Source organism: Pocillopora verrucosa, chromosome 9 (assembly GCF_036669915.1).
Source record: "Pocillopora verrucosa isolate sample1 chromosome 9, ASM3666991v2, whole genome shotgun sequence".
Taxonomy (NCBI): Eukaryota; Metazoa; Cnidaria; class Anthozoa; order Scleractinia; family Pocilloporidae; genus Pocillopora; species Pocillopora verrucosa.
The window spans coordinates 5389666-5402681 of record NC_089320.1 but is presented as its reverse complement, the minus strand read 5'-3'; the positions used below and the strand labels follow the sequence as shown (position 1 = coordinate 5402681).

Here is a 13016-nt window from a genome sequence, read left to right as displayed (position 1 = left end):
TTTTAAGAAGTTTCTTGATTGAACAGTAGTTTTAGGAAATGAACACTTACATTTAACATTAAAAAAACTACTTTAAGTTGAGGTTTTTTTTTTCCAGCCATAATTCGTATTACGCTTAAAAATTGGGAACTGAACAATCATTAAACTCCAAATCTAATTTTTGTCGTTTGAAAAGTAAGATGTCCGTTTTTATCCGAATCGAGTATTACTTGGCGTATTTAGTTTTCATTCAAACATTTTAATCGCTAAATAGTGTACTCCAACCGGACCGGAAATGAAAAACTCGCGGTTCAACTGGACAAGAACTTTGCTTGGACAGAAGCCACGAATAAAAAACATGACAAACCTGGTCAGAAAATATTTGGACACCACAGTTTTCCTTAAAAGAGGGCAAAATCTGTTAAGAAGTGCAAAAATTGTGAACTCCTTGACTTTTTAGATCCGCGTAACAGATTAATATCATAATATCAAAAACATTTGAGTTATTGTAGAAAATATATAACAGTTATAGAAGAGAACGGAGCTGATGTTAATCTAGGAGGAGGGGTCCGTTAGAAGCTTAAATTGTACATCTTATAAGGGGTTAAGTCAGAGTTTGGAAGTCAAACATTTATGGCTGTTTTAAGTTTTTTTCGCTGTTGAGCAAAACGTTGAAAGAGGTAGCGAGCTCTTTCCATTTCTTTCTGGTCATTTCTTTCGAAGCGTTGTAGTGACACTCCAGTCATAAGATGTCATAACATGGTATGCTTGCGGGCCACTAGGAAACTTGCATAGAAAGCAAGGCAAACCTGGCCAGAAATTCTTTTGAGACCAAAGCTTTATTCAAAGGAGGGCTGAATTTCTTTGAGTGCGCTAAACATACGAATGTTATGCGTTTAGGAGACTACGTTTTTTAAGATTCACCACGCTTTCCTCGTTGTTTTCTAGACTTAACGACCACAAAATTTCGTGGCAATCTACTGAAAGTTTAAAATTTGGGAATCGAACTTTCGTTAACCCTGAAGCCAATTTTGTCGTTTAAAAATTAAAATGTCGGTTTTTTTCGGAATCGAGTATTACTTAGTTTACTTAGTTTTCAGTGCTAAAAAGTGTACTCCAATCGGACAGGTAATAAATAATTTGTGGTTAAACTGGAAGAGTACCTTGCATCGACAGAAGCCATGGATAAAAAGCAAGACAAACCCGGTCAGAAAATATTCGGAGACCACACTTTTATTCAAAAAAGGGCTAAATATATTAAGAAGTGCTGAAGTTCTGAATTCCTTGGTTTTTTCAGATGTGTGTGACAGATTCACCATGATTAAATCGTTATTTACTGCACTTTACTGTTAGATAATTCCGTGGTGATGTGTTGGAAATTTGTAAAAGGAGAAGGACTTTTAAAGCGATATTTACCGTTGAAAAGCTGCTCCAAGTCTTTTCAATCGTTCAATCGTGTCTAAAGTAGATTTAACCATACATCGTTATGTTAGTCGTTCCTCATTGTGTTTTTTCTCCTCTACTTTTAGGTGTGTATTATAATTATTGGATCTGTGGGGATAGGTCGCTCTATTTTAGCGAGGTCATTCATAAAGAACAGAACTGATGTCAAGCAAGGAGGAGTGGTACGTTAGAAGCATAAATTGTACATGTTATGAAGAGTTAAGTCAGAGTTTGAAAGTCAAATATTTTATGGCTGTTCAAAGTTTTTTGCTGTTGAGCAAAACGTTGCAAGAAGTTGGGAACTCTTTGTATTTCTTTCTTGTTGTTTCTGTCGTAAAGTTGTAGTGCCACCCTAGTCGTAAGACGTTATGCCTGCAGGCTACCAGGAAACTGGGATAGAAAGCAAGGCAAACAAGGCCAGAATATATTTTGAGATCAAGGCTTTATTCAGGAAAGGGTCTAATTTCTTTAAGGGCGCAAAACATATGAATGTCATGCGTTTATGAGACGTACGGCTGAGGCGTATAAGATTTACCATGCTTGAATCGTTGTTTACTAGACTTTACGACCAGAAAATTGCGTGGTGATGTATTGAAAGTTTTTAAAAGGAGGAGGAGTTTTTAAGAAGTTTCTTGATTGAATAGTAGTTTTAGGAAATAAACACTTACATTTAGCGTGAAAAAAGTACTTTAAGTTGAGGTTTTTTTTTTTAAGCCATAATTCGTATTACGCCTAAAATTTGGGAATTGAACAATCATTTAACTCCAAAGCTAATTTTTGTCGTTTGAAAAGTAAGATTTTCGGGTTTTATCCAAATCGAGTATTACTTAGTGTATTTAGCTTTCATTTAAACATTTTAAGCGCCAAATAATGTACTCCAATCGGACCGGAAATGATAAAACTCGCGGTTTAACTGGACAAGAACTTTGCTTGGACAGAAGCCACGAATAAAAAACACGACAAACCTGGGTGGAAAATATTTGGAGAGCACAGTTTTCTTTAAAAGAGGGCAATATTTGTTAAGAAGTGCAAAACTTGTGAATTCCTTGACTTTTTAGATGCGTGTAACAGATTAATATCATAATATCAAAAACATTGGAGTTATTAAAGAAAATATATAACAGTTATAGAAGAGAACGGAGTGATGTCAATTCAGGAGGAGGAGTCCGTTAGAAGCAGAAATTTTACATCTTATAAGGGGTTAAGTCAGAGTTAAGAAGTCAAACATTTATGGCTGTTTTAAGTTTTTTTCGCTGTTGAGCAAAGCGTTCCAAGAAGTAGCGAGCTCTTTCCATTTCTTTCTGGTTATTTCTTTCGAAGCGTTATAGTGCCACCCCAGTCATAAGATGTCATAACATGATATGCTTGCGGGCCACTAGGAAACTTGTATAGAAAGCAAGGCAAACCTGACCAGGAATTATTTTGAGACCAAGGCTTTATTCAAAGGAGGGCTGAATTTCTTTGGGTGCGCAAAACATACGAATGTTATGCGTTTAGGAGACTACTTTTTTCGAGATTCACCATGCGAACTATCGTGAACCCTTAAGCTAATTTTGTCGCTTGAAAATTAATTTAATAATAATAATTTAATAAATTAATAATTGGGAATCTAGTATTACTTACTTTACTTAGTAATCGGAATGGTAATAAATAATTCGTGGTTAAATTGGAAGAGAACTTTGCATCGACAGAAGCCATGGATAAAAAGCAAGACAAATCTGGTCAGAAAATATTCGGAGACCATACTTTAATTCAAAAAAGGGCTAAATTTATTAAGAAGTGCTGAAGTTGTGAATTCCCTGGTTTTTTCAGATGCTTGTGACAGATTCACCATGATTAAATCGTTATTTACTGCACTTTACTGTTAGATAATTGCGTGGTGATGTGTTGGAAATTTGTAAAAGGAGAAGGATTTTTAAAACGATATTTACCGTTGAAAAGCTGCTCCAAGTTTACTTTTCAATCGTTCAATCGTGTCTAAAGTAGATTTAACCATACATTGTTATAATTCAATTTCTCTAGTTTTCATTTAAATATGGAACCTTCAAAAAGTGTATCTCCATCTAACCGAAACTGACACTTTTTTTGGATGGTTTTCGTCACCATTTATTCCTATCGTCGTAGAATTACGGGTACGTTAGAAGGATAAATTATACATGTTATAAAGAGTTAAGTCAGAGTTTGAAAGTCAAATATTTTATGGCTGTTCAAAGTTTTTCGCTGTTAGTTGTTTCTTTCGAAGCGTTATAGTGCCACCCCAGAAGAAGGAGAAGGATTTTGAAACGAAAGCCTGCAGAGTGTAATCGTGTTTTGAAACGAAAACCATGTTAAAAATCTATATGATTTGGTAAATTAAGGGCTATATGTCATCATATTTCGAATCGAGTTACTTAGTTTATATAGTTTTGATTAAAGTCGTTATAGTCCTTGAAGTGTATCTTAATCGGATCGGAACTGAAAAATCATCTCGTAAGGTTTGAAAGTGTCAATGGTGAAGGGTGCGCAAATACCGTATGGACAGACTTTCCGGGGTGTATTTTGTTCATTCCAAGAGCGGATTTTACCACATAACTTTACTTTTCTTTAGGTCATTAAATAAGGGAAGTTGAGCTTTATATATTACTTTCTCATTGTGTTATTTGTTTCCTAGATTGATTTACCTAAATTTTTATCCATCTCAGTATGTAGTAGCCTCAACTGTATTTTTTTGTGTAGAGTTTAGTCTAAGTGTAAAGGTTAGTGATAGCTCTGTAGCATGTCTTCTAGATTAAGTGATGTACTCCTGCATACAAAATACTCCTGGTGACCTTTTGCTACGAAACACTGTCGAGTGCAGTTTTCTCATGGGGAGATTTGACTGCATTCAATTGCTTCTTTTTACAGAAAATACGTATGCTTTACATCTACATGTGTCTTTTATTTGCGCTGTCTCCAAGACAAGTAATAGTTCAGTTGCTGTTCAGGTGAATGCATTGTTGAATTCAAGAAGTCATTCTTGTGCGTCCAGATAATTGTTTTTAGTTAGCCTCAAAAGAGATATGTAAAAGCTTTATCAGGAAGGTGCTATTCCATTTATGGGGCTAATTAAGATTGTTTTTCTAAGTATCAAATTCGTTGTAGGTTTTCTTATCGTCACTGAGAATCCTATTTCACTTCTGCTAAAAATATGTTGATTTGATGCTAAACACCAGGTGTCTTGAATTCTGGTTAATGTGGCTTAGACAGCAGCTGTGCCATGAGGGTCACAGCGTTGTTTCATATCCGGCGCCTCTACCCACCCAGTAGTAGTTATACATGCAGTGTACTAGTTGTTGGACTGCTGTATAAGGCGATACTCCTCCCTTCTCTTCGTGAATAGTATTTTGTTAAGGTTTCGATTTTAGTTTACTGAAAGTAGATAATAGTTTCGTTAACTTTAGAAAATTCAATGATAAATTCTTGGCATCCTGTTGTGAAGTCAGGATCACTCTGAGAGCCCATTTTTTTCCTCAAACTGACACATGGCAGAGCACTCGGAAGTCATCAGTCCCTTAGCCCCTCGTTATTAGCGCGGCAGGACGAGCGTTTCTCTGCCGCGACAAACCTCCCGCCGACTAGCGTTGCTCAGGGGCTCAAACTTACTCGAGGGCGAGAAACGATCGTACTGAAGGGCTATTAAAGAGGGCTTGTTCGCAGGCTATCATTCCTTTTAGAGCTTGCTGAATTGAGCAGAAGAAGTTGTACTCTATATACTGTGCTATCAGATATGAGATTTCAACGAAAACAGTAATTCGTAAAAATACTTTTAGTCTCATTCCCTTTTACCGTTATTAGCAATTACTGAAAACCACTACATCTATGGGTATAGGTATGGGTTGCTATGTTTTACAGTTATCATATTGTACATTAGGTAGGCCTCGAGATACATCTTTGTTATTTTGTATAGGAAATCGCATTGGGATCATTCTACAAAATAAATCAGATTGTGTCATATACCGATCGCAGTACAAATTGATAGCAGAAAAGACCGTCTTCCCTGATTGTGGTCACTAACAGTGTATTTAATTGAAGAGAAGCCTTGCCTGAGGGTCCTCGATCGTGTTGTTTCGTAAAGAGTACCTTTTTCCACTCAGCAGCATAAATGTAGACCAGCTGGTGAACTATTTTAAAATACAACTCTTGGAGTTGTCTGGCTACAAACCCTATAGATTAGAGTTGGCTAAAGCCAGCACAGATTTCCCGATTTAAATTCCCATAAATTGTAGCCCTTAGAGGAAAATGGTTGAGCTTCAAATATCTCTGTTTCGTTCTATTGTTGTTATTTTGAGAATCATTGCTCTCCAGCTGAAGTAGTAGTTCTTCAAATCCTCTTCCTCTCTCTTCAGAAACTGCCATTGCAAAGCTACATTAATTTTAGCTTCTTGAGTGAGACTGTTCAGTGACCTCATAGGTGCTTTTTAATTACTTTCCTAGTGGACCAGTAAAGAAGAGCACCAACGTAGAAAGTTCGTAGCTGATGATAGGGTATGTTTGGTTGCTCTTCAGAAGAAGTTTAATTTTGTGGTAGAAATTCCGCATTGGTTAATTAACCATATTTACCCTCGCCATTTAACATGGGAAAAACTGTGCGCTCTGGCTTAAGTACTGCCCTGGAGCACAGTTTTTCCCAATACGGACCTTCCAGTTGATTAATAACATTTATTTGTTTATTTGATGTGTGTTAAACATTTGGTGTCAGTGTTTATGCGCTGTGCTAAGCTTGGTCATAGTTCTGAGAGGGTAAAGCAACAACTTACATGCTAAAAATTATGTGTAGCTTTCAGTACATTGACTGACTGTTGTATTATTAGACCCACTTTCAGGGTACTAAACTGTCACTTGAAAGAGAGTTAGATGTACAGGTATGTTTGCAAGCTTTAAAGGTATATTTCTGAAAACATTTCATTAATAATATAAAAAATCAGTCGTAGGAGCGGAGTGATGCGTCAACCCTCACTCTGAAGTCATCTTCAGTTGCACTTCGTGTTGGACGTGTAGTTATTGAATGATATCGATATTGATGACGTTAGAAATACTTTCTTTGCGACAAAACACTCAGTGATGTACCTGCAGCCCAACTTTAATTGAGAGACAGTATCATAAGTTAAGTTCATGTCTGGCAGCTTGTACTTGACTGAAAAAAGAAGACGAAGAAGATCAAAATGGAAAAACACTTTGAACTAGAAAACATTTCGCAAATACTTATTGTAAGGGTGACAATAATAGAGTAATAATAGAGGGGTTCATAAATGTTGAGCTCGGTAGTGAAAGAGGGAAAGTATTTTTTTTGTCGTGAACGTGGAACATAGAAAAATAAGACAAAAATTCAGACGTTTGATTCCTCATGGGAATTTTTATTTTTTCCACGCACGCGAAAAAACGAAAACATCTCTCTCACTCCGATTAAGGGTTAATGCTGTAGTTTCCTTCGCTTTGTCTTTCGCGTTTTTCACCTTTCCTATCGCGTTTCCTTTTCACATAACCCTACTTCAACCTCCTTTCCTTTCAGCAAAGGCTACTGAGTCTTATCAATACAACTATGGCATACTTACACTTCACTTCTTATTTACAGTATCTACTTTTTTCTCTCCTCGTAGTTGAAAGGGAAGAAGACAGCAAATGTGCGTAAAAGGCCAGGAAAGAGGTTAAAAACCCAAACAGAGATGACTAGTCCGAGAGACATCGTTGAAGAAGGCAAATGTGGAAAAGACTCGACAATAGATGTTGAGCTCGGCTTAAACTGTCTACATCTCAGCCCGAAATGTGAACAGTTTTTCGTTATGGTAGAATCGCCTGGCGATTCTTCCATAATGCATCATGATTTTAAACCTATCAACAAACATATGGACAGAGTGACATTAACAGATGTAGGCAAAGCTAAACAAGGGCATTGCGTTGTTGTTGAAATAGCAAAAACTCACCCAAGTAGTGATACTATCATAATTTATGGAAGGAAGATCAATGAAGAAGGATCCAGTTTGGTTGAAGTTTTTCAACTGGCGACTAAAGATCTTAAAGATACTTGGGAGTATGAAGAAATGATAATTAAAAATGTTCAAATTGGTTCAGTTGTCAAATACGTGCAAGTAGGAGATGAATTCCTCTTTCAAGGGAACACGAAACGTCCGCGATGGGTGAGCAGGCTTTTTTGGCATTATATTTTACTTCGATTTGGAATACCTTGCTGTTTTGAAACTTATAATCCCAAAGAAGAGTTTGTGAAACGTTCGAAATGTTCACACAGTGAAGTACTTACAATTTCATTGAGCAGAATTGATCATAGAGGCAATTTTTTTGAAATAACCGCATCATTTTTTGGATCACGGGATTTGAACATTACACATTACAATATCTTTGGAGTACCTTTTGTTGTTTGTTTGCTCAGATTTTGTTGTTTTCGTTGATGTTGTCGTTATAATCTTATCTGGATTCTTAAAAAGGTTTATCATAACATTGTACACTTCAAGGGTGGCTAGGTATTTACTAAATAGTGCTTGTGGTTACAGGATATGGATAGGATTTTCCTGGACTTCAGCTGTACTGATGGCGCTCACAGAAGCATCGGGAATGCTTTTCCTAACTCCAAACTTTTAGCCGAAGATAGTTACCAAGACTGTACACCTAAGGAGACATGCTTCATTACCCTGAAATGTGGTTTGGTTGAAAATGACAGAATTTCAGTCATCACTAAGCTTGGGGAACTTTTGAATCTCAAGCTGAATTGCAGAGAAGATGTTATCCTACCTTTATCTCCTTCTACACTGGAACTAAGTCACGTGGAAGTTAACAAAGATGTTGTGGATGGCGCCGTTGTGGAGATGAGAGAACCACTTCTGATTTCAGGAGTTGACGGTTTAAGTAAGCCGTCTTACCCAGTTCTCGGCGAGGGCCTCAACCTAAGTGAGTACATTGAATTTCTTATATTGTGTGATGTTCAAACTAAATAATCACCTTACCTTCTACATCCTTCAGCAGAATAATGTTTAAACCATAACGATAATAGTTTTTTAATTTTTCCTCACGCACTTTCATCACCATTGGTCTTGCCGAGTTTAGTTGTTCGATATGAATTGATCCTCAAAAAACCGAAAGATGATTATGAACTGGTCGTTAATTCCAATGGTGTGTGTCACTTACGGAGGTTAACCTCCCTGAAGAGCGGATGGCTTGGCAACCACCCACCTGCCAGAGTTTTGTTGCCTGTCAGAAAACCTGAGCTGCATCATTGAAACAGTTTATTTCCTGTTCTTGGTAAAATGTGAAAATTTTATCAAAGGTAACCTAGGGAAGGGAGGCAGATTAATCTCAGATACCCAAGATCACAATTATAAAACGGTAGACAAAGAAAAAAGAGAAAATTTATAAGCCCTAACCATAAAAATAATACCATTAGCCTTGACTATAAGGCTTATGGGCCCCATATGAGGAAATGTTGGCTGCCACAGGGGTATGGAAGCAAAACGGTTTGGTTCGTTTGTATTGTGTCATAAGTCTTCTTTAATTACAAGTAAATGTGTATGGATAAGCAACCAATCCAGGAGTAAAGAAGTATTCCTAGAGGTTTCTTGCCATTAAACACTGGTACTATTTTTTAGAGTTTTAAGAACAGCTTACGCCCATAATGATATTGCAGATGCTTAGCTTTTTTTTATTTCTTTCTACTCAGGAGACGAGTCTAAAGAAACATCAGTCGAAGCGGAGAATCCTGAAACTGATCTTGAGGAAAAAGACGATGAAGATGGAAATGCCTTCGAGTCCCAAGAAATATGAAGTTTAATTATTTGACCGGACACATGAACTGCCTTAACCAAGGAATAAGATAAAATTTCAACATGGAATCGAGTAGTGGAAGTTAAAACTGACGCCAAAAGGCGATATTTTTTAATGCAGATTGCTAAAGATTAGACTTATTGTCAGAGAGCACCATTTTAAGATTAATGAATTAATTGGTGCTGTTTTTCTAGTAGTATTATGTAGATATTTATAGCAAAAATATTATATTTCAGTCATTGCTTAAGTTCCTAGATTGAGCACAACATACAGTAACCAACCTTCGTTGGCTTATCAGTCTATATTGTTTGCCTTTATTCCTTTGGGTACGTTTTTGTTTGACTTCAATGCTTTGGTTTAATATCAAAACTTGCCCTCCTAACGAAACACATGTTAAAGTGAGGCCAGTCTCACCTTAGTCACATGTTTGTAACTTAAGGTTTTATCGGCTCTTTGTGATATTTATCATTGTTCCGGTTTTACAGAACTTAATGGAAAAGGACTCTACCGCACCATAGTTAGTGGGTTTGACCCAACTATTGGGAATTTGTAAATAGATTTGTATAGAGTCTCTATCATCGGCAATAGTCCCTAGCTTATATTTTACGCTTGTACTTGCTGTCAAGTGCACGATGCATAGAGCAGAAACCGAAATTTTCTGGGTCAAGTGTCTGTTTGGAATTTTTAAAGAGGATTTGCTCATCAGTTCTTAAGGTGTATATTTATGTCATTTGTTTGAATATTTCAAGAACGGCATTTTTCCTAAGTTCATTACTAGGGTAAATATTGAAATGACCTGAATGACACGTGAATAGTTTACAAGTTTATTTTACCTTTAATGAGAAAAAAACTTGTTTACAATTTCGAAAACAAAGCAAAATGGAAATGGTAAGCTGTTAACATAAGATTTCGCCAAAATTTGTATGTTTTTAATACTAGGTCAATTTTATGAATAGCAAGTTTTCGAAAAGTTTTCATACATGATGCTATGCCTAATTAAAGATTTAGGTTTAGGTAAATGTGCAAAAGAGGGTGAAATGGCATTTTATTAGAAGTAAGTAAAAATGTAAATAGAATTTATACAATCAGAAGCTTGTAAATTTTATGAATCTTCATGTTCAGTTTTGATGATCCAAATAGGTATTCATATTAGTGGGCCTAGTCTCAATAGATTTATTTGTTTGTGACAATAAAGACATCGAAGTGAATAATGGGCTTGAACAGAATTATCAATCAATTGTTTTAAGGAATTATTTTCGGACTTATTAGTTACAGATGGCAACAAAAATAACTGAAGTCAAATCAGTCCACGAAGCAAGATTAATTCGAGGGTTGAAACTGTAAAAAAAAAACGATCAATGAAAATGTACAACGATGATCAACCAACATTTTTACTTTCTGTGTAAATTTTTCAATATCTGTATGTTATAGTTAGCTTTACCCAGCAAAAGGCATTTATCTGGTTCGCTACTTTAAGCAGGAAACCGATGAACACTCGTGCGGAACTTTGCAGTGTTTGAATACTTGCGTCTACGAATAAATAAATAAAGTCGGTTGAAATCGAGTTGGTGAACGAGAACAGGTGTTTAAACTTAGATCTTAAAGACATAACATGAACAAACGCTACTTTCTGTTTTAAAAACACCATCTTGATTTCTGATTTTCCAACTATGAGAATTAATCCTTGAAAAGCAAATCCAGTTGATAGCAATGAAACAAGTTGGGATCAAAACGTAAACAGTGATGCAAATGATAAGGAACCTAGCAACCACTTTACATGTCATTCCACCACCTGTGCAAAATGTTTGTGGATGGTAATTTAGCTAGTAATGCTATGATTTGCGCTTGCGAGATAAATCCATGCGGTAAAAAAAAAACTCGGTACGTAACTTAGGGCCTGTTTAAATGGAGGTGGGGGACCCAAGGTAGGTGAGGTAACCCGCCTGTCCATATAATTTCTTATTTTATCTTGATCACGTTTCCATGATAGCTGGGGTGATCCGCCTAGGGGTTACCCGGTCTGCCAGGTAGGGCAACGGACACACAAGGAGCGTAAAATGTTCACATTTCGGACTATTTAGCGCTGTAAATCGACCATATTTCAAACTATTCCTTATAGCGTATTAAGTCAACGGTTCCTTGGCTTTTATGAATAAATGCATACGTGTCCGAGAATTCATCTTTGGACGCCTATGTTCCTTGATTACAAGCGCAACAGAAACCTCAAGAAACCTCACCCCAGCAACCCGGGGTTGTAAGATTGTATGTAAACGCGTTTTACTTTTCGACCACGGCTAGGCGGGTTACGTCACATACGTGGGGTTCCCCACCTCCATGTAAACAGGCCTTTACAGTGAGGAACTCGAACATTTGTAATGTATCTCTTTTGGCGACCAAAATAAAGGTTGGGATCTGAATGAACTCATCTTCAAAATTTAAATGCCTGAGGAGTTGCCGAGGAGGATGTTGAAGTTTCGAATTGATCGACCCATCACTAGTTGAGCGCGCACTCTGTTGCTGATAAAGAAGTGATTCAAATGAAGCAAAAAGCTGTGATTCTTTCCTTGTACGTTAAATCTGAAAAAAACATTCCCTGCACTGTTTATATGTGATTGTTACTAAGTACTCTTCACGATGTGCGCGTTATTCGAATATGTCAGTGTCAGAATCTTACGCGACAGTTCACGTCACTTACACAATACAGTTGCGTACTGTTTTAAGAAAATCATTTATAGTGTTTTTCTTTAGGTTTTTGGTGACACCATTTGACGCCAACACGGCGTATTTGCAAAGAAACTATACATGTTTTTAATAACTAGAGATTAATGCAAGTCGACTCATTGATAAAGTGTATTTTCAAGTGAAAGTTGTTCTATCAAACGAGCCTTTTTTGTCTTTTTAAGAAAGTTTATTTCCCACGCCTGCGATATTTGCGTTAAGCGTGATCGTTCATTACTTGGTGCAAAATTGACGCAAGAAAATCTGTTAGATTTTACAATAGGAGTAAAAACTTTAATATGATCAATTTGTTGCATAAACGGTTCGGCAAGTTGGTTGCAATTATCTCTTTAAGGTCATCTACAGTGAATATCAGAGCTCTCAAGTCTCAAGCATTGAGCATGAGACACTCAAACGAATTTTAAAATCTTACGTTCTCACGCTGAAACGATTCTTTCTCGCAATCTAAGCTTCTGATTTATATTCAAAGGTTGACTTTGCCATAATAAATTGCTGCTTTACTTAAGTACCCATGAAATCAATTATCCTTCTGAATATGATTTACTTCTTGTTCCTATTATACTCGTCTCAAACACTTTCTTACAGTGGAAATTCCTGCTCAGCAGAAAGGAATGCAAGTCTTGACTGCTTCAATTTCCCACAATTTTGCGGAGAGCCATGCTAACCCCATACCCCCCAAGGAGGTGATGCCTGCGCTGTCGTTATGAAAGGCTATGCGGTCAGTAAATAATAACAAACAATAATAATAATAATAATAATAATGGTTTATCAGCAATGTATCCACCTAGTGGCTCTTCACCTGTTAAGAAACTACAATGTTAAAAAATTGAAAAATTACGTCATAAAAGTATGAAATCTGCAATATAAAAAGCAATATAGTATCGGACTATAAAAGTATATTGTATAAAAATGTAATAGAGATTGGTAATAGTAATACAACTCTATATGCAATTTACAAACTATTTACGAATGTTATTTAATAGATAGGCGTTTACTTCCCTCCAGTAAACTTTGAAATCACTACATTTTCTAATGTTTGCCGGAAGGGCATTAAATAACTTGGCAGC

General features: G+C 36.4%; 1 protein-coding gene across 16 annotated transcripts in view; it reads left to right on the top strand.

Moving 5' to 3' along the window:
* LOC131798463 (uncharacterized) overlaps positions 1-10421 on the top strand; it is a 51546-nt gene extending 41125 nt beyond the window's left edge. For 14 of the 16 annotated variants that reach the window (XM_066171952.1, XM_066171953.1, XM_066171951.1 and 11 more), the window contains 6 exons: positions 1509-1604; positions 5875-5925; positions 6252-6302; positions 7038-7574; positions 7947-8340; positions 9107-10421. In XM_066171952.1, coding sequence (XP_066028049.1) covers positions 1509-1604; positions 5875-5925; positions 6252-6302; positions 7038-7574; positions 7947-8340; positions 9107-9210 — 1233 coding nt within the window. In that variant the 3' untranslated portion in view covers positions 9211-10421. Of the gene's footprint in view, positions 1-1508; positions 1605-4305; positions 6018-6251; positions 6303-7037; positions 7575-7946; positions 8341-9106 lie in introns of those variants that run through there. The other 2 variants (XR_010718688.1, XM_066171962.1) reach the window with 2 other exon arrangements.
* Positions 10422-13016: the final 2595 nt, after the last annotated feature.